General features: G+C 58.6%; 1 protein-coding gene across 1 annotated transcript in view; it reads right to left on the bottom strand.

Annotated features, from left to right (window-relative positions):
- The window catches only part of CSPG4 (chondroitin sulfate proteoglycan 4), a 39,279-nt gene extending 19,890 nt beyond the window's left edge, over positions 1 to 19,389 (bottom strand). Inside the window, exons 1-2 of the mRNA XM_045070494.1 lie at positions 19,164 to 19,389; positions 1,185 to 1,348 (exon numbers count right to left, since the gene is read on the bottom strand). Coding sequence (XP_044926429.1) covers positions 1,185 to 1,348; positions 19,164 to 19,251 — 252 coding nt within the window. The 5' untranslated portion in view covers positions 19,252 to 19,389. The remainder of the gene's footprint in view (positions 1 to 1,184; positions 1,349 to 19,163) is intronic.
- Positions 19,390 to 20,263: the final 874 nt, after the last annotated feature.

The following is a 20,263-nucleotide window of genomic DNA, read 5'->3' as shown; positions in this document are numbered from 1 at the left end:
GTCTGCATTTTTTCACTCTCCCCAACCTTCCTAGGTTGGGTGAGCCGCCAGAAAATCACTTTAGTATCCAGAAGATTCGCCCCTGGAATAATGGGCACCTTAGAATCCCCAGAACACCCTGGGACCCCTGGGGCAGCCAGGCTCACTGCTCAGGGACGGGGAGCCCAATTCCAGGTGCTCTCTGTGTTGAAGGTTACATAAAGCAAAGCTCCTGGATCCGGGGTGAGGGATCCTTGGGGAGAGGAGAACACAGATGTGTCTCGATGTCATTGGCACCAGAACTGGATCTAGTGTGGTGTTCTCATGACCGGATGGTAGAGTAGGTGGTGGCAGAGTGTGGAAACTGGAAGAGCCGAGCACTAAGAACTGTGGCCTTGGGAGTCCGAGTACGGATCCCCTCCACAGGGGTGAGGCACCCCTGTACTTGGCAGAGAGGGAAAACACCAGCCCCGGCGCTGTACCCAGCCTTCGCTCAACAGTGACACCTTGTGGCAGTGGGAAGCAATGGCAGCAGCAGATGAACTGAAGACCAGTCCTAGTCCTCTCCCCCCTGGAGTGTGGAAGCAGAGGGCTTTCCCAAATTTGGACTAAGATCTCAAGTTCTCAAACTCTTCATGGTCAAGGGGGAGCCTCGAGAGAGAGAGCCAGAAGACTCCTTTCTAATAAAGCTGGTGGTGACTGGACGAAATGGGAAAAGGGAGAAGCTTTGCAGTATAGGGTGTGTCCATCATGGACAGACAACTCAACAGCTGGGTGACTGGTGCTAGGCAGGGGACTTCCTAGAGTTGCCAGTCCCAGGAGAAGGCACCCAGCCCAGGGGAGTGCCAGGGGACATGCTGAGATGGGGACGGGGCAGGACTACGGGAGGCCGGGGTGGGGCAGGGCCAGGCCAAGGGCTTGTGGTGAGCCAGGGTTTGGCGGCGAGAGACCAGAGACCGCCAGCTGGCCCGGACTGCAGGCGCGCCGTGAGGGAAATGGCCAGCCAGGGTTTGTGGTGGGAAGAGTGGATGAAGGGCTGCAGGCACAGCCAGTTCACGAGGGAGTCACACTTATGGCAATGCTGTTGTTCACCTCACACTGGGGATCTAGAGACCCTGCGGCTAAGGTGAATCATACAAGGCCACCCAGCTGGCTGGGGTCCATCTGGGGCTAGAGCAGGAGGCCAGCAGGGAGACAGCACTGACCTCTAGGTATCCGGAGTGGAGCTGCAGGAGGAGGTGGTCAGCCTGGCCTGCTGCCAGGAGAAGCAGGGCTTCGGGCTGAAAAGTGGAGAATTGTAGCCAGAGGTCTACATCAGTCAGAGCTGTGGCCGTGGGCACCTCCAGGTGGTTCTCACCGAAGAAGGAGGCTGCGTGAGAGAGAGAGTGAGAGAGAGAGCTGGGGTCAAATTGCAGACTCTTGCCTGGAAGGGGTGGAGGCTGCAAAGGATGAGTAGGTTGTGGGGAGGTAGTCCAGGCTGGTGCGGCTTTGTGGTGGCCCATCACCTGCTTGGTCCTGGGGCCGAAAGACACAGCCTCTCCTTGTGTCCAGCCCAGACCTTGGCTCCAAAGGAGCCCAGACCCATTCCCAGCAACTCAGGTTTCCTCCTCAGAGGTTCCTGGGGCCGAGGACCTCTGCCAGCTCTGACTCTCTTCTCCTGGGCCTTAAAGGCTTCTCCATCCTGGGTCTAGTCCTCGAGCCTAAAGGAAAACCATCCTTGACTGGGTCACCGGGCCTGATGGTTGTAGACTCTGGAAATGGACTTCCAGGGGAACCATCCCTACCCCACACTGGTCCCTGCTCAAATTCCTTCTCCTAAATGCCCTGTGCTTTGGTTCTTGGGCAACACTTTCCATGCCATGTCCTCCCACCGTGGTGCTCAGACAGGCTGCCCACCCATCCCCGCTTCTCTCTTGGGCCACACTCTCAGATGTCTTCAAGCATGGGGGTAGTAGCTTGTCGGCCTGAGTCCACCAAGGAGCAAAGACTCTGAGGCCAGATGGAGACCATGTGCAGTGCTGGACCCCAAATGGGCCAAAACTTCCTGCATGGCCCTATATTGCTTCCTGCTGCAGACCTGATGATAGTCCCTGGTGAGCAGTCAGATCCGGCCCTATTGTTTCCACTTCAGCTAGTGAGCCACTGATGACTACAGCTGACCTCTCTGAGCCTGGGTCTATGGCTAAAGATAGGGCCTTGGGGGGCTGAAGGTTTGCTGAGCAGGACAGAGCGCCCAGGTCCACATGGCCTGAGCAGGTTGTATCTGTGGTTTCCCAAGGCTGGTGGGTGCTGTAGGGGGCCCCTTTGGTCCCTCACTGGGATACTTCAACTTTTAAAGCCGCCACCGCCTCCAGTTAGTTCCCCCAAATTAACCTCCCTTGACCTCCAACCAGCTGCAACAATTTCTGTTTTTTTCTTTTTGCAGAGATTAGGGCCAAATATAACTTTGACTCTGCCCCCCAGAGGTCCAGTACTAGGGAAGGGGGTGGGGAGACAGAACGGTTTAAAAAAGCTATTCACCTCTGTGGGGCTTCCCTTAAGCCCCGTGTGACTGAGTAAAGGGATAATCTGGCACCAGCTGCAATATGTGTTGGTTCCTGACCTGACAAAGTGGCTTCAGCCACTGGAAGGGTCTGGCAGGATGTCCAAGAAAGATAATGCTCTTCCCTCTTGGGCTGAGCTGATATATCTCCGGTTATCCCCTCTTGCCAGTGCTTGCTGGCAATACCATACCTTGTCTGAGGGGCTAGAGGAATCAAGTGCGAGCTACAAGACCCTCTGGGTGGGTATGGCCCAGCAGAGCCAGCTGACCTTGGTGTGGGTGAGGGGCAGCCCCTCGCGGTGAGAACTCATGGGCGGGGGCTCCTCCTGTGCAAGGACATTGATTCTTCTCTTTTTTTTAAAAGATGATTTTATTTATTTATTTATTAGAGAGAGAGAGAACGAGCAGGGAGGAGAGGGAGAGGGAGAAGCAGACTCCCCACTGAGCAGGGAGCCCCATGGGGGGATCAACGCCAGGATCCTGAAATCACAACCCGAGCTTAAGGCAGATGCCCAAGGAAGGAGCCCCCCAGGGGCCCCAAGGGCATTGATTCTTAAGAAAAAAAGGCAGCACACAGAACTGAGGGCAGCCTCCCACCCCCACACAGAACGTGGGGGCCCGTGGCTCCCCCCCTAGCTGCAGCTATCACTACGGGCAGCTGGCAAGAGCTGATTGTTAAATTTGCAGGAATTTTGCCAGCCAGGTGATGTTGTGGGCAGTATTTATACCACAGAAGAGGCAAAGGCTATAGATCAGCATTCCCTCTCCCCCAGAAAGCCTGTTGCTCAACATTTGCCTGTTTAGCATGCATGGGAAGGGGGCCCTCCCCCTCTGGTGGTGGGGGGAGTGAGCTCACACACCCATTCACACTCCCTTTCATCAAAAGTGGGTGCGGGGAAGGTGGGTTCAGGGTGTGAAGCCCCCGGGAAGGGATGGGGATGGCAGGCTCTGCCCACTGAACCACCTGCCTCCAACCGCATCTCAGAAGAGGAGAGGGGCAGCCTGCGTAGCCTGGTTCTTCAGGCTGGAGTGGGAGGGTGGCAGGAAGTAGAGGTACTTTCCAGAGAGCTGGGGTCTGAATGAGCCTATTGAGGGGCTGGGCCCTGCTGTTTCCTGTGGGGCTGGGCAGGGAAGCGCTCACACAAGCTGCCTTGTGCTGCTGGGAGCTCCTGGCTCGGGCAGCCCCCTCATCCCAATGGAGGCCTTGGAGGCCTTGCTGGCCAGGGTTTTGGAAACTCTGACAACGCCATTCCCCCCACCTCCTGGTCTCCTTCTGTGGTCCCTTACCCTCTCTGATGGGCCACAGTTGCAAGGACCCAGTCTCCCAGTCCTGGGAGACAGTGGGAGAGGCTGCCAATGGGGAAGCAGTGCAGCATAAAGGAGTGAGTTAGGAGTCAGTTCCAGAAGGCTTCCTGGAGGAGGTGAGGGTGGTGGAGAGGAGGGAGGGAGGGGCCTGGGCAGTTTCAAAGGGCAGCAAGGCCCGGTAAGAGGGTGGCAGCAGGGACCCACAGACCGGGACACTGAAGACAGAGGAGGAGAGGGAAAAGAAGCAGGAGCCAAGCTAGCCTCAGTGGCCTGACTGGGGTCCTAGGGCAGTGGGGGGAGGAGGGAAGGCAACATCACTGCTTGGAGACTTGCCCTTGACTCTTCTGGGTCAAGAACACCCATGATTCATCCAAACACCAGTTCAGGCCTGTAGCAGATCTGCGGGCTGCCCTTTGGGCCAGAAGGGGCCCAGTCTGGCCTCCGGTCACCATTTTGTAAAATGGGTGCTCCTTCCCGGTCCCTCCTCCCTCTGTCTCTGGGGATTAGTCCCGAAGGTCCCTTTCTGGTCTGGGAGTCTGCTCTCAGAGAGGGGTAGGCAGAGGTTTAATGGGTAATGGTGTGGGCTGTCTGGCTGGTGCCAAGTTCAGCGTGGGGGGGCAGGGGCCTTGAGGGGTCTGGGTGGAATGGGAGGGGTCCCAAGAATGCCGTGTGTCTGGGTTTCTCTACCTGAAAGACGGTTCATGGGTGGGTGTGTAGGACTACGTAGAAGCCTATTTGCGTGTGTGTTCAAGCGTGTGGGTGGCTGCTCGGGGGTGTGTTTTGGGTTTGCATAAGGCTGTGTGTTTGTGCATGTGTGCGCGTGTGGGCTGGGAGCTGCCGGGACAGAACTGCGATTGTGCCCAGGCCTGTCCTGCCCCTCGGTGCTGCCCGCCGTGACTTGGCGGGGCCTGGCTCCCTGAAAGGGGCTGTGTGTTCCTGGAGGGCACCCACCCCTCCTGCTCGGCGCCCGACCGTCCCAGAGGTTTGCTGAAGGTGGAGCCTCCCACAGCTTCCCGCCCTTCCTGACCACGGACAGGGCGTCCTGTCTGGGCCAAGGCAGAGCGGCTCCGTTCCTCTTCCTGAGTCGAGGTTGGGGGCCCAGAAAGAGCCTATGACCTTCTCCTCCACTTAGGCCAGTGTCCCCTGCAAACCACCCTCTGGCAGGCTGTAGGTTGTGCCAGCATCTCCTGTCTCCCGGGGCACTCTTAGTGTGTGTGTGAATGGGGACCAGAAGCCTGCCCTGGGGGACCCCAAGCGTGAGACTTACTTCCCCCATGATGCTCTACTCTTACCTGTCAGTGGCTTGGGACAAGGGGTCTCCCTGTGGGGAGTACCTCCACACATCAGGCTCCCACCGTGCTCTCCCGGGCTGACCAGGGGCAGGGTTTCTAGTGTGGGTCCCTTTGTGAGTCACTGGGGGTCGGGGTGGCTGCAGACCCTGATCCTTCTGAGTCCTCACAATGCCTGGTGTTAGCCACACCGTCTCTATCCAAGTGTCTGTCCCTTATCTCCTTTGTCTCTGTCTTGGCCACTTGGCCACGTTGGAGCCTTATCTCTGCCTCTCCCTGTCTTTCTTTACCTTTGGCTCCCCTCTTGCCCCTGCCCCATCCTGGCTGTCATTGGGAGCACCACTCTTACCCCAGGACGGTCTAGAGAGCTAGGTGTGGGGCCCCTGGCCTCCGCAGCCCTGGCCCCCCGATCCTTGGGTGATGGGTTCCACAATATCAAAGTTCTCTGCAGCTTTAGGTTTCAGTAGGGTTTCTAGACAGACAAGCTGAGGCCCCAGAGGAGAAGCAGTTTGACAGAGAAGCAGAAAGTCTGCAGTTCTTGGCCCAGCCTCCTGAAAGAGCCCCCTCCCACACAGGCACCCCCAGCCCACCCTGCTCCCCGGCAGTCCTTCCCCGTGGGCCCTGCTCCCGCCACATTCCTGGTTGCCCTGGGGCAGCCAGGCGGCCCCCCAGTCAGCGTGCGTCACGAGCAGCAGCATTCCTGGGTGTCTGCTGCCGCCTGACTTTATAAGGGAGGGAGTTTGGGAGTCAGAGCGGCTGGGCAGGATGGCCAGGGGGCACGCCCAGGGCCCAGGGGCAAAGGGGGGCGGGGGGAGACCTGGACACATGTATGCTGGGGAGGTGTACCCAGTGGTACTGAGATGGAACGGGAGGTGGGAGAAGGAGATTCCATAGTCGTTTGTTCATTCATTCATTCATTCATTCACAAGTATGCTAATGCAGCCATGGAAAAGAAGAAAGCCTGAGAAAGGTGTTAAAACCTGGAATGAGAAATGAAGACCACCCCTCTCCTCTGCAGAAACTGGGCTCAGGGGCAGACAGAAGCCTGACGAAGGAGATGAAGAAGGAGAACCCAAGGGAGACCCAGGAGGCTGGATGTTGGCGGCAAGCCTGCTGCTGTGGGCAGGAGTGAGGAGGGCGAGGAGGGGGCATGGCCAGCCAGCCAGGGAGGGGAAGGACTCCTGCTCTCAGGGGAAGCCAGCCCTCTCCACTGTAGCTTCTTGGGGTTGGGCACCCAGGGTGCGGACCCTGTTCCAAATCCACATCCTAGGCAGGCAGGGGTGAGGCTGGGAGAGCCCATCTCCTGGGAAGTCTGAAGGGGGGCCCTGGGGGAGGGCTCTAGGACGGCCAAGGCCAGGATGAAGGGCTCTCTGACCCTCTTGTGGGTGCCTAAGTGTGTGGCCCTGTGTAAAGGCAGGTGTCCTGCCTACTCCCCAAGGTCACCCAGGCCCTCCAGCGCCCAGGCCAGATGCCCTCCCCTCGTGCCTCCAAGGGATGTGCTTTTTCCTTACCAGCTTTCAGGCTGCCAGCCTCGCCTGCCTGTCGTCTCAGCACTGGGGAGACCCCCTGCTGGAGTCAAGGTGGGCCCCCATCTCTTTTCACTCCAGGATCTCTTGAGCCCTAAGATTCACTCTCAGGACACTCGGGAGTTCGGTTGCCTTTTCTGGATCTTGTGAGACCAAGGAGGCCAGGCCGGTATAAGTTTCCTTAGCTATTGGCTGAATCCTGACCCTGGCCACTGGCCTCGGCTACGGGTCCTCTAACCCAGAGCTTGGAGGCCACCCAAGCCGAGGGGCACATATTGGGTGACATTTCCAATTTCAGGACCTCCTCTAAAAGGGGATTACCTAAAAGGACTGGTACCCTGGGCCATGTGACCCAACCTTGACTCCCCGTGCCGCGCCGTACAGAGGAAGCAGGAGGGAAAATGAGAGGTTTGCTCCAGAAGTGGCTCAGAGTCCACCCAGGCTGCAGGGCAGGGGCGGGGAGGAAGCTGGGCCTCAACGGAGTCTTTGTGCAAGGCGGGCTGCTCCCCAGGCCTGAGGTGCAGAGGGGTGGGGCTGCTGCGTGAGGAGCAATACTGAGAGGCTTTTCCTTGCCTTATAATTTTCCTTCTTGTGCAGGGAGATGGGTGGATTTCCAGGCCCTTCTCCACATCCCGTCTCCCTGGCTTTCCTGGCCCCAGGCAGGTAGGGAAAGCTTAGTGGGCCCAGGCTGAGAGGCAGGGGATCTGGCAGGGAAGGGAGCGAGAGACCCTTCTCACCCAGCTGCTGGGCTGCTGAGCAGCCCCTGCTCCCCACCAGGGTCTCTGGGACAAAGCTCCCCTGTTACAGGTGAGGTAATGAGGCTCAAAGAGGATGCTTCTGGCATTGAGGCCGGGAGAGGAGCAAAGCAGGGCTGGATCGGAGCCCCTGGGCTGCGGCTCTGAGCCAGCTGGTGTGGTATCAGGGAGGGCCGTGTGCCCACAGAAGCCGTGGGGGGGTTGTTGTTGCGTGTGCGAGTGGAAGTGGGGCATGTGCCGGGCTCCAACAGGAGGAGGGTGTGAGAGCTGGCCAGCTGCCCAGGAGACACACTTTTTCCCTTCCTGTCCTCAGGGGCTCCCTGGGGGGCAGGGGGGAGGGGAGAGAGGAAGGGAGGGGAAAGCATCTGCTTTCTGGGGCTGGTTTGGCAGCCGGCCTCTCCTGGTGTGGCTGGACTGGCCTGGTTCTGGGGCTGGCTGGATCAGGGAGGGACCTTCTTCAGGCCTGGCTAAGAATGGCCAGTGATAAATGCTGGTCGTGCCCACTGGGGACTTGGAGACCAGGGAAGAGGGTGGTGGGGCAGGGGGCCTGGGTGAGGAGCTTCCCCTGGGGACGCTGTGGGGCCACCCCCTCTCTGGGGCTGAAGCCAGAGGCAGGACGCAGGTGGAAGCCTGTTGCTCGTCCCCGAGCTCCCCTTCAGCTCTGGGATGAGAAACCGCTAAAGGCAGGGCCCTTGGGGAGGTGTCCTGGGGCTTCCCCCAGCCTGGCAGCCTGGGCTTGGAGACAGTGAGTGTGTCAGCTGGGGTGGGGGAATGGCGGAAGCAATGACTGTTGATCTGGACACAGGCCTGGACAGTTTGGCCCAGCCTGCGCTCAGGAGTCTGTGCGCCTTGGAGAAGCCACGCTAACCCTGCCTTAGTTCCTCCAACTGAAATACAGGGGAGAGAGGTGGGATAATCTCACAGATGGCAGTCGCCTATCCAGGAGACTGGGGGAAGCAGGGGCTTGGGACAGTGTCCCCCCCCCCGCCCCCAGCCACATGCCGCTGTGGACAGGACAGAGGGCCCATACCCCCTGTGCAGGACTCCTGCCATCCAGGAGACCCGTACATGTGGGCCGATAGCAGAAACATCAGCACGTAAGGGAATACAGGGATCAAATGGAGGTGGCCCTTGGCCCCTGGGAGGGATTTTCTATGGGCTGGCCATAGACAGGCTGAGTAGCAAGCTTCCAGCATGGTTGGGATGCCTGCAGGAGTGCGTGGCCTGGCAGGGTAGACTGAGAAACCCCAGAGTCCTTGCTAGGGGGCTCTGTGCTACCCAGATTCCCCCAGAGATCCCTACCCTGAGACCTCTCCCCATGGACGGGCCCAACTTCTCTGGGAATAGAGAAGTTGGAATAGAGTTCCTGCCTACTACTCCCCACAGGCCAGGCGTGTGTCCCACCACTGTGCTCTCTCCAGGCCAACCTCTTCTCTCACCTGGCCTCAGACACAGGCTCTTTCTCATGGCACCCACATTTCTGTCTCCACACCAAGGCTCCGGGGCTCTGGGCCTGCCTGCCAATGTCTCCCGAGACATCTGCCCCAGAAACACCCAGACGGACCTCCAAACCCTAGCCCACCCATCTCAAGCCAGACTTGGTGTCATCTCTCCTCAAACCTGCTTGCCTTCCAGAGAAGGCCTCACCGCCTACCCATGGCCCTGTAGAAATCTGAAAGTCATTTTGGACATTCTCCCTTTTTCCTCCCCATGTTCCAGCCATCCTGTCCCTAAATTCTCTTTCCAGTTCATCTCCCCCCTCTGCTCCTCTGTGCCATCCCACTGGGCAGATGGTCACCAGTCCCTGCTAGGCTTAATGAATTTCCTGCCTTGTTTTGCTAATAGCAACCATTCTTAACCCAAACTGGAAGTCGCCTTGTCACCCCCCCTCTTGTCTGAGAGCCTTTGATGGCTCCCCATTGCCCCACAATCCAGCCCCAACTCTGGTGTGGCACTGAAGGTGCTGGGTCACCCTGTCGCAGCCCTGCCAGGCTTTCTTGTTCACCTCCCGGGAACACCCCACCTCATTATTAGACCTTGCGCTGTTTTCCGTCTGCACCTGACAGGTCCCCGCTCCCAGACTTTGCTCAGGCCAGCTCTACTTTCCTTTCGGCGGGCAGAATTCCCTCCTGCTCCTTCAGGAAGGAAGCCTTCTCCCGGCCTTCCCCACAGCCCACAGTTCCTTCTCTGCATTCGGGGTGCAAAGATCCTGAGCTGTGGCTTGGGGAGTTGAGCTCCTGTTACCTCTCTCTGACAACAGTGGTGTCTCAGGAATAAGACTGGCGCCACTTGGGGAAGGGAGATGGAAAGCAGGGAGGTCGAGAGGGGTGGCTGTGTTCTCCAGCTGAGCCAGCGGCAGAAGCCAATCTGGAAGCTTGCCCTCAGCAGGTGGGGGGAGGGGGAGGGGGACCATGACTGGGATGCGGTGGGGGACTGCTCCAGCCAGGGAGTGCTTTTCTGGGCCCATGGTGATAGAGTCTGGTGCTTGTTTTTAAAGAAAATAGAACCAGAGCCCCTATTTATAGCTGGAGGCCATGGCCACAGACAGGAGATGGCTGGGGCTGAGGCTGTGCAGGCTCCTGCTCAGGCAGGGCTGGGGGTGGGGTCATTCCCAGGCCCCCTGCCCACCCCGCCTCAGCCTCCAAGGAAGTGCCTGTGGGATCTTGACATCCCCTACCAAAGGATGACAGGATGACAGGATGTAGCCTGTGCTTCGGGGGCCAGGGAAGGAGGGGACTTGGGTGAGGGGATGGAAAATTTCCCTCAGGATGGGTCCCTGGGGCCCAGAGCCCCTTATGGGAATGGGAAGAGGTGAGGGTGTGCTGTGTGTGCTGGGAAGGCCCAGGAAGGCCCGGGAAGGCCCTGTGTGTGTGTGGAGCTGGATGTAGAGGCTGCACTGTGGGTTGCCACGGGGACTGGGTGAAGGAAAGGGGACAGAGCAGGGTCAGAGACATGGGGTGGCCAGACAGAGAGATAGCCACGGGGAAGAGACGGAGGGATGAAGGAAGAGAGACCAGAGCTTGGTTGGCCCTGTGAGGGCTGGGGATAGAGGAAGCCCAGAGAGATCTGAGGGGGAGACCTCTGTGCCATAGAAAGTCTTCATGGCATTCTGGGCAGAGGGCCCAGAGTCTGAGCTGGAGCCGGTGAGGAGGGGCAGGAATTAGGTATCTCTGTGGCCTGGCCCACTCCCATCCCTGCAGGGCCCAGGGCCTTAGAGACCCTCCACCCCAGGGTGGGAGGCCCAGACCTGTTCTGAGGCAAAGAAGTGCTATGGGGGCTGGGCTCACCTAGATGGGCTTTGTCACCAAGATCCCTGAAAAACTGTCCTGGGCGGATGAGGTGAGGTGGTAGCAGGGGTGTTGGAGACAGGTCCCTGGCCTGGAGGTGTTGCAGGCAGAGGCTGTGGTCTGGGCTCACACCTGCTGCTAGCCTCGGTCCGGACCCCTCCCTGGGTTGTGCCGTTGGAGGCTGTGGCCTGGCTGTAGCCTGGGGCTCGTGTCACGGAGCCCTCGCCACAGCCGGTGACTCAGACAGTTAAAAAAAGGAGCTGCTTGGAGCGGTGACTCAATTGGCTCTGGAGGGCCTGGGTGGGTCCGGCTGGTACAAGATGGGGTGGTCCGGGTTTATTTTTGGCTGGGTGGGGCTAGAGCAAGGGGGTGGAAAATGGGAACCGGGGGCGGAGCAGGGCCGCTACTCCCATCCTGGGAGTGCCCTGGGGCTTCATGCCCACTAGGGAAAGTGGATTCTAGGTGCCAGGGAGCTCGGGCAGGCTGGGCTGCCCCTTCGCCCCCTTGCAGCCCCAGCCCAGTTCACTGTTTGGCCCCACACAGGCAGCTGGCTCTCTGTGCACAGAGGCAGAGCCCAGTGTCCTGTTGTCAAGGGGCTTTTACAGCTGACCTTGGGGACTGACTATCCTACCCAGATGCCCAGAGAGGTAGAGTCTGCCTGAGGCCACACAGCAGGGCCAGGTATCCCAAGGGCTGTGGTAGCAAGGCTGACTCCGGGTCCCCACCTCTCCTGCCTCAGGGCTGTCAACATTTGGAGGGATGGGCTCTCATCTGGGTATCTGGTCCTGGAAGAGTTCTGGAAGAATTCACCGGGGCCTCAGCTGGGCACCAGATGCCGAGAGAGGGCGCCTTAGCCGGGGGCAGGCGCCTGGATGCTATTAGCGCCCATCCGGGGAGCGGGCCGAGCTCTGCCCAGTGCTCTGCTGAGAAGAGTTAATTCTAGAGGGTGAAGGCAGAAGATGGGGGCCCAGACCCCACCCAGCCTCTCAGCTAGAGTGCCCCTCCAGCGGGCATGGCCCGGCTGCTCGACCCGCTCTGCGGCCTGTTTCCAGGACTCACGTGGCCTATCCCACACCAGCTCTGATCTCCCACACAGGGACTCGGGCATCAACAACATCCCCAATGGGTCCGAGCTGCTCAGAGCAGAGAGGGCGCTTGGCTCCCTTCATCTGCATTCTGCTCCGTGTGACACAGGTCCTCCTGCCTAAGGAGTCACCACTCCTTAACAGACCCCATGGGAGCGCTGGCGGTCATCTCCCACCACCCCTCCAGAGGGGCCCCAGGTGTGGGCAGTGGGCAGGGCGAAGATGGGTGTCCAGGTGCCCTATCCTACCAAAGTTACCGCTGCCTGCTCATTCTCTTTGTCCGCACCTGACAGGCTCTGAGTTTCATTTGGTGGTTCTTTGAACACGGACTGGTTGTGTTGTACCCAGGACCAAGGGTCTGTGTCCAAGGGACCATTAGGCTTTGGGGTGAGGCTGGGGAGGGCTGTCCCACTTCTCATCGTGGGAGAGGTGTGTGGGACTCAGCGGGGTGAGGCGGTCCGATGCAGGACCCCTCCCCTCTACTGAAGGGTCCTGGGCTGGCAGGAAGCCACTGGCTGCTCACTCCCTTGGGGACTCACCTTCCCCTGTCTCTGAGTCCCACACAGACTGGCTCACAGGACCGCCTCATCCAGTCCCCCACCTTGGCACCTTTCTCAAAGATTCCCCTTATTGCTGGGCCTGCCCCAGTCCAGAAGACAATGGGAACAACAGAAAGGCAGCAAGCCCCTAGCTGAGCCTTTACTCTGGCAAAGGGCTTTGATCTTCAATGCGCACTAGAGGTCAGAATCCTTCAGACCCATTTTAGAGAGAAGACTGAGGCTCAGAAAGGTCACTCATCGAGGGGTAGGGCTGGAATGAAATCCTGGGCTCCCTAATGCCCTGTTCCTTACCACCGTGTGCCTGACCTCCCAGCCCTCCCACTTCCCCCAGCCCTGCAGAAGTTCCCGGAGCTGAGGACTCAGAGGAGGGAGAGGTGGGGCCCGAGTCTGAGGAGCAGGAGGGGGCTTGCTCTTAGCTGCTCCAAGGCACCCAAAAAGGGTGATTTGTTTCTTCCCTGACCATGGTGGGAAGTGTGTGTGTGTGTGTGTGTGTTTCTGGGCCTGTAGCCTGCCTGGCCAGCCTCCAGCTGCAGGAGACGGGGACCGGCCCCAGCTGCTGTGCACAGGGAAGAGGCAGGGAGGGGCTGGAGTCGTGGGAATGAGCATCCTGGGCCCACTGGTATTTATAGCTGGCCCGTCCTGAAATGTGGGTGGGGGAGGGCTGCTCTTAGGTGGGAAAGGAAGTTGGTCTCCTCTCTCCAGCCTCCTCCTTCTCCCCAGAGAGGAGGCTGGCCTTGCCAGAGGTCCTGCTTCGGCCATGGAGCTGGAGGCTGTGAATCCTGAGTTGGGGGCTTTTCCCAGGACCACTGGCTGAAGTGTGGGGCACTCTTGGCTGTGTGTGCACGTGTGTATGCGTACCTCCTGGGCATCGTACTGGTGGGGGTCCTGGAGCAGGGGGCAGAAAGGCTGTTGGCCCCACAGACAAGGAGGGCAGGGCCCCAGAAAGGGGGAAGACCAGGCTGTGGACCTCAGCAGTCAAGGGTTGGGAAAGACCCACAGGGTGGAGGAACAGGAGCTGGGCCTTGGAGGATGAGAAAAGACCAGTGGCAGGGAACAGCTTGAAGAGAGGTGGAAGGGCACCAGGGATATGGTTATCATACGGTGGCCGAGCTCATCGGTCATCCTTTGGGACCCAGGATCACCTTTAGTGTAGAGGCTGATAGATCAGAGTGGGGGAGAGGGCCCAGCAGAATCATGGTGTCTTCTGGATGCTTAGGAATGTCCCGTTTCATTCTAGAAGTGGCAGGAGTGGGATGCTGGGGCAGCAGGGCCAGGTCCCCAGGCTTGCCTGGGAGGAAGCTGGGATTATGTGCTGCCCCCCGCCCTCAGGCCCCCGGACTTTGCTCCCCCTGGGAAAGGACGCCTTTCAGGGGCCCTTCCTATCAGTCTAGATTTGGATTCTTTGAAAACCAAGATGTTCTTCCTTGTATCTGACCCGAGTCTTCCCTGCTCTCAGCATGTTTCAACTCAAAGCAACTGCTTGGCTTTCCCGTCTTTTTTTCTTTTCTTTTCTTTTTTTTTAAGCCACAGAACACGTTATGAAAACTATATCATACACAAAACCCAGATCTATGTAAACCTGCTCCTGAAGCTGCTCTGTGTGGCTGGGGGCGGGGCTGGCCTCCCCCTCCACCCTCCTCCCCGCTGCCACGCTCAGTCCCCTCTGGATGAAAAGCCCTGGGGCATCCCAGGCATAGTGGGCAAAACAGTCACTGCGCCCCTGGGTTCAGTCCTATATGGAGCAAGCCAGTGGAGACCTCCGAGGAAAGCAGAAGGGAGGTCTGCCTGCAGGGAATGGCTCGTCCTGTGGGCAAGGCCAACACCTAAGCCAGATACACGGACAGAGAGCCAGGAGGCTTCGCCTGCACCCTGCTAAGGACTTGGTGTAGGACACTGAGAGTAGCTGCCCCTCCCTGGGCCCATTTCCCTATGAACCATGGGAAGCCTCTGAAGTAAGGTCTGGGAGGGGAGGCAACTCCACTACCCACCACAACAGTGAAGCCACAGGAGACACACACTGACGCGGGAAGGCGCAAGCCGTGGCTGGAAGCCTGGCTTGGGCACCAGGGGGCTGGCAGAGCTGGCTGTTCTGAGGGCCAGGTGTGGCCGGGTGTGGGCAGGAGCTGAGTGGGAGGAAGGGATGGTCAACAGGACGGGCACTGTTCAGAGCTCTGCCCTCAGGCCACCTCCATGGCAGCCCTGAGTACCACTGCCCTCCGTCTGGGACGAATGGGGCTTCATTTGCTACCCCAGCTGTTGAAGGGCGTGGGGGACTTTCTTTTTTTTTTTTTTTTTAATATTTTATTTATTTATTTGACAGACAGAGATCACAAGTAGGCAGAGAGGCAGGCAGAGAGAGAAGAGGAAGCAGGCTCCCCGCTGAGCAGAGAGCCTGATGTGGGGCTCGATCCCAGGACCCTGGGATCATGACCTGAGCCAAAAGCAGAGGCTTTAACCCACTGAGCCACCCAGGCGCCCCCGTGGGGGACTTTCTTGAAGAGGATTTGTTTTTTCCTTGACAAAGGAGGGAGGGGCTGGAGGTGAGGTGTGGGGCACAGGAGCAGAGTTCTAAGGTCCTTGGGGAGCTGTCTCACCCCTGAAGACCTGTCCCTCTCCCCTGCTGCGGAGGCCTGGGCCCACTGGTGAGTGACTGCCACAGGACCCATGTGGGCTGCTGTTGAGGGGAGTGATAACACTGCGGCCTGTGTGTCCCGAGGCCAGTCCCTGCATTTCTCGAGCCTCAGCTGGGGTGCCTGGGTGGCTCAATGGGTTAAAACCTCTGCCTTCAGCTCAGGTCATGATCCCAGGGTCCTGGGATCGAGCCCTGGCATAGGGCTCTCTGCTTAGCAGGGAGCCTGCTTCCCCCTCTCTCTGCCTGCCTCTCTGCCTACTTGCGATCTCTGTTTGTCAAATAAATAAATAAAATCTTTAAAAAAAAAGTTTCCTCATCTCTAGAATGGGCACAGTCCCTGGCTTGCGGGGGTGATGTGAAGCTGCGTACAACAGGGTAGCTGCTCCTGCCCAGGATTTCTCTGGAGGTGAGGGTCCAATTAAACATAGCTCTACCCTCCCCCTGTTTGGAATAATGCACCCTTCTGAGAAGCGAGAGAGCCAGGCACCTCTACTCCAGAGAGAAACCAAGTACAAAACTGTTCATAAAAAACTCCATGTGTCCCCAGCACTCATCTACTTTCAGTAAGAATGATAACAGCGTAGGGGCGCCTGGGTGGCTCAGTGGGTTAAGCCGCTGCCTTCGGCTCGGGTCATGATCTTAGGGTCCTGGGATGGAGCCCCTCAACAGGCTCTCTGCTCAGCGGGGAGCCTGCTTCCTTCTCTCTGCCTGCCTCTCTGCCTACTTGTGATCTGTGTCAAATAAAATGAATAAAATCTAAAAAAAAAAAAAAAAAAAAAAAAGAATGATGACAGGGTACTTTTGAATCCCACCTGAAGCTTGCACCTGGAGAAAGAGTCTTAACTCTAGAAAGCTCTATGGACCCAGGCATATGTCAGGGCAAGGGGGAAAGTTGGAGGCTATGGGGGAGTTGGGTGGGGTCCGGAGTTGGGGGAGAGGTTATAAAGGGGCAGAGGGACCAGGAAGGTAGCAGGCTCAAGTCCAAAGGCCCCCCTGTTCAGTTGGTCCTGGTGCTGAAAAGGAGCCACAGCCCAGCCCAGCCCAGCAGCCCCTGCCCCCCTCTGGCCCTCGCCTCCTCACCCCGGGCCCCACCCACCCAGGTCTGTGAGCACGGCCACCGTGTTCGTGTTCGGAGCTCTCATACTTGTGTGCACACCCACATCTGAGTGTTCTAGTGAGTGTGTAGTCAGGCCTATTTCCAACTCCCCCTCCCCTGCCTGCCCCCTCCTGGGCAGCACGCCCAGTTCCCAGAAGCAGCCTATACACTTCCTCTGAAAGCTCCCTGCACAGCCCGCTCCCCTCGGCTGTCCCCACCAGCCGCCTGGCCCACCTGGCAGCCCCCACCACAGACCCCTGGGCGGACAGCACTGAGAGACTCTTGTCTTGCCACAGAGGGCAGGCGGACGTCAGATGGGGGCTGGCTCAATTATACTTGGTTCTTGAACAACTTTTCCAGAGTCTGGGTGGGCCAGGCCAAGGGCCTGGCCTCTGCCCTGCCCCAGAGGCCCCGGGGCAGTGCGCACGCGCACAAACACACACATCTCCAGCACCATTGCTCCCCAGAGGATCCCCAGAGGCAGAAGAATCTACCCGACTCAATTCCTTGAGTCTATGGCTCCAGGGTCCTGTTCTGTGGGACTCCTCATCAGGTCGGAGTCCTCACCTGGGAAATGTGGAGCCCTCCCAGTGGGGTACTCCTGCCCTACCCGAAGTCCTACTTCAGCCCCTCACCTTATGTCTGGCCAGGTCAGAGGCGTGGGAGCCACTGTTCCTGCAGGCTCTGTGCCCACTCTGAGCTCTCAGCTGTACTCATGCCGTTCCCCTGGCGGGAATGCCAAGTCCACATCAGCTCAAACCGGTCTCCCCCACTGCTCGTCCCTCTGCCGAACGCCTCCCATAGGGCTCAGAAGAAGCTGGATGCCACCCTGGCAGAGTGGCCCTTAGCCCAAGCTCCCACACAGGCGGGGCGCTCCCCCAAAGCAAGGCTTCCTGGGTTGCTGGGACTCTCTGTGGGACCTCGAGCACTTCACTTCCTCCCTGGGGTCTCAGGTTCCCAGTCTGTACTACTAGAAGCTTGGCCCAGGCAGTCTCCAAGGGTGTTTGACTCCCAGGCCTCATGATCTAGATGTTCTGGAATGTTGATGAACGCAGGGAAAGCATCCTAACGTGCCTCACTCTGGTACCTGAGACCTCTAGGGCCTTTGCGGCTCGGGGTGTCTAGGAGGGATGGGAATGGTGCCTTCCTCAGGTAGGGGCTGACCCTATGCAGAAACTGGGAGAGGGTGCTGAGCCCGGCAGGCGTTGTGACAGAGATGGACTGTTGGAGGGGAACTCTGCCTGGGAGGGGGAGAAGATTCCCGCTCTCTGTCCCCTTCCCATCTCCAAATTCTTCCTAAAGGCAGAGATTGGCTTAACATAAAACACCACTGCTGCCATACTACTTTCCTGCCTTAAAAATCTTCGTTGGCTCCCCGGTGCCAACAGGGCATAGGCTGTGGGCTATATTCTGCCATTTAAGGATTCTGTGCCCCAGCCCAATGGCTCTTCCTGGCTGGTTGTCAAAATAAGCCTTCTAACCAGGCTGCTGCCTTTCCTGTCTCAACATGCTCTTCTCACATCCACCTCAGTGCCTTTGCTCAGGCTGAGCTCCTGCCTAGAGTACTGACCCCTCTCCATTCTCCAAAGCTTGGCTCCAGGATCACCTCTGGCCTGCCCCAGCCTGCCTGGCAGTTTCTCTTCACCATACTCTTCATCTGGATTTTGCAGACGTGACGGGAATTGCTGTTTGAGTTTTAATTTGCTTTTCTGCCTCCTGCATGAGTTCAAGTTCAGCCCATCCATTTCCGTGCCCTCCTCATTGCCCAGCACAATGCTTGTACATTGTTGATGCAGAGAAGGTATTTGAGAATGCTCTCAGTTGAAGCCCAAGGGGATGGGGGTGCTGGAATTTCTTGGCTGGAGGCCACAGACTGGGTAAGCAGCCCACTCCAGTCACCCCAGATGGCCCCTTCCCATCTCTCCGGAGGCCCAACCCATCACCCAGGCCCTGAGGCTCTGAAGGAGGGGGTCCCTGGGAATGGGAGTGGAGAGCCTGGGGACCCAACTCTGACTCACCCCAGTGGGGGGTCCTCCCCTGACTCATTTCCCTCTGGGTACCTCGTGATGCTGTCCGTTAGAGCTGGCTTCCCCATCTGATGGGGAGGAGGGTGTGGCCTGGGCCCTTGGGAAGGGAGAATCAGGCTCTTCCTCTGCTGAGAGTTGCTCTTGGGAATGGTCCCGAAAGATGTAGGCTGAAGTACTGATTCATACATGGGTAGTGATGATAGATGGGCCCTGAGGCCACGGTTCTTATGGCATAACTAGACCATGCCTTGACTCAAGGAAGAATGCCTTCATGGCGGGATTTCTGGCGCGTGACAGAGAGGAGACACATCCTGGTGCCCCTCAGAAGGTGAACCGTCACTCAGTCTCTGCTGGGGTCAGTCACCAATGCCAGGACAGGAAAGTGTGGCAGGGGTTGCCCAGGGGCTGTCTGAGGGAGAGGCCCCTGTGGGAGTGTGGGACATCTGAAGGGACCCATACTGAGGCATGGGTGGTCTAGCAGGAGCTAGAGACGAAGGCAGGAGGAAGGTGGTGGTGAGGAGGCCGTACAGATTTACCTGGGGACAAGGAAGGGGGCCAGAGCCCTTGGAGGAAGCCAGAGGAGGCTGCAGGCTGTAGGTACACGTGGGGCCCCATACAGGGTGGGGCAGGGCGGCTCCCTCCCCATTTTTCGCCTTGTAGCACACCCCGTTCCTAGCCCTGGCAGCTGAGGCTGGGGTACTGGCTTCTTGCTGACACAGAGTGTCCTCTGGGCACCAGGGCAGTCACCAAAAGCCTGTGGGCTCAGGGAGCCCAGACAGCATTGCGTGGCCCTGCTAGCTTTAGCGGACAACGGTGTGTGAAGCCACACCCTAGACAGTCCGAGTGGGGCCAACCACAGATAGCCAGAGCCCACGGAAGCCCCAAGATGGAGAGCTGTCACTGGGGAGCCTGCTTCGGCCCCAGAGTGGAACTCCCAGAGATCCCAGCCTGGAGGAGCAGAAGAACAGCCCCCTTCCCTCCCAGTCCGGGGCTGACTTCAGGGCCCTCCTGTCCCTTTTTTCTGCCCCAGGAGCCCTCCACAGCTCCAGCCAGGCCAGTGTTCTCAGACCCCTTACTCACCTGCGGATGACAGTCTGGCTAACACAGCCAAGGTCAAAGTCAGGGCCAGGGCAGGGGCCAGAGGCGCAGGCTGCTGGCCTGAGCGCATCGCGGCGGGCTGTGCGGCAGGATTTGCCAGGAGCTGGGACACTAGAAGAAAGGCGCTAGCGGAGAGAAGCTTGGAGGGTTGGCTCAGCCTACTCGGGCTGGGGCTTTGGAGCAACCCGCTGCCACAGCCTTACTTAACTCTGGGGGCGGGGCAGGCGCCAGCGCACGCTCCGGTTTCAGGACGGGGCTCCCCCGTTGGCCCCCCTCACCCCCAACTTTCTTAAAGGGCCAGTGCTGGGCTGCTCCTCCCTGTTCCAGGGTGAGAAGACACTTACAGCTCCGCTGGATCCAGCCCCTGCCCTGCAGATCAGGAACAAAGTCCCAAAGGAGCCAAGACCCCTGGAGGTCTGACCCAAGGGCTCCAGGAAACCTCCTCTGGGTCTGAGCTGGGTTAGCCCCACTTCTTTTTCTCCTGCCCTTGCAAGGATTGGGGTGTGTGTGTGTGTGTGTGTGTGTGTGCTCCAGGCCTAGGAGGACAGGCGCCTACCAACACACAAACTGCTTTTGGGCTGCTTTCCTTTAAGGTCTCCTTGGGACTCCATTTGGACAGAGAGGCACCAGCCTGAGGTTCTGCTCTGTGTCCCCTGGCATTGTGATCTTGGCCTTCTCTGCCCCACACAGCCTCCATTTCCTAGTCTACAAAAGAGAGATGTTCCAGACTCTCCCACAAGGCAGTATCATTTGCCTCAAAATGACCCCACAAAGTGGGTAAGAACCACTCCCTCCCTCCCCCTCCCCCAACCCCATTTTACATTTTATGGAGGAGAACGTTGGCTCAAGAGCCAGAAGCCGTTCTTACCAGGCCCCAGGTGGAGTGTAGGTCCCTGGCCCTTTGGGACTAAGACTCCCAGTCTCCTAACTCCTGAATCTGAGTGTTCCAAATTCCTAGAGCTGCTTCCTGGAAATCTGGCCGTGCATTAGATTCTACCCGACAGCTTCAGGCTGGATCCTGCTCCTCTTGACTCCCTCTGAGGCAACAACTTCAGCCTTGCCCCAAACAGGAGGAGAAAAAG

The sequence above is a fragment of the Mustela putorius genome, unplaced genomic scaffold (assembly GCF_011764305.1).
Source record: "Mustela putorius furo isolate JIRA1106 unplaced genomic scaffold, ASM1176430v1.1 tig00003972_pilon_pilon_pilon, whole genome shotgun sequence".
NCBI classification, from domain to species: Eukaryota; Metazoa; Chordata; class Mammalia; order Carnivora; family Mustelidae; genus Mustela; species Mustela putorius.
The sequence above is the reverse complement of the archived record's forward strand: the minus strand, read 5'-3'. Positions and strand labels throughout refer to the sequence as shown.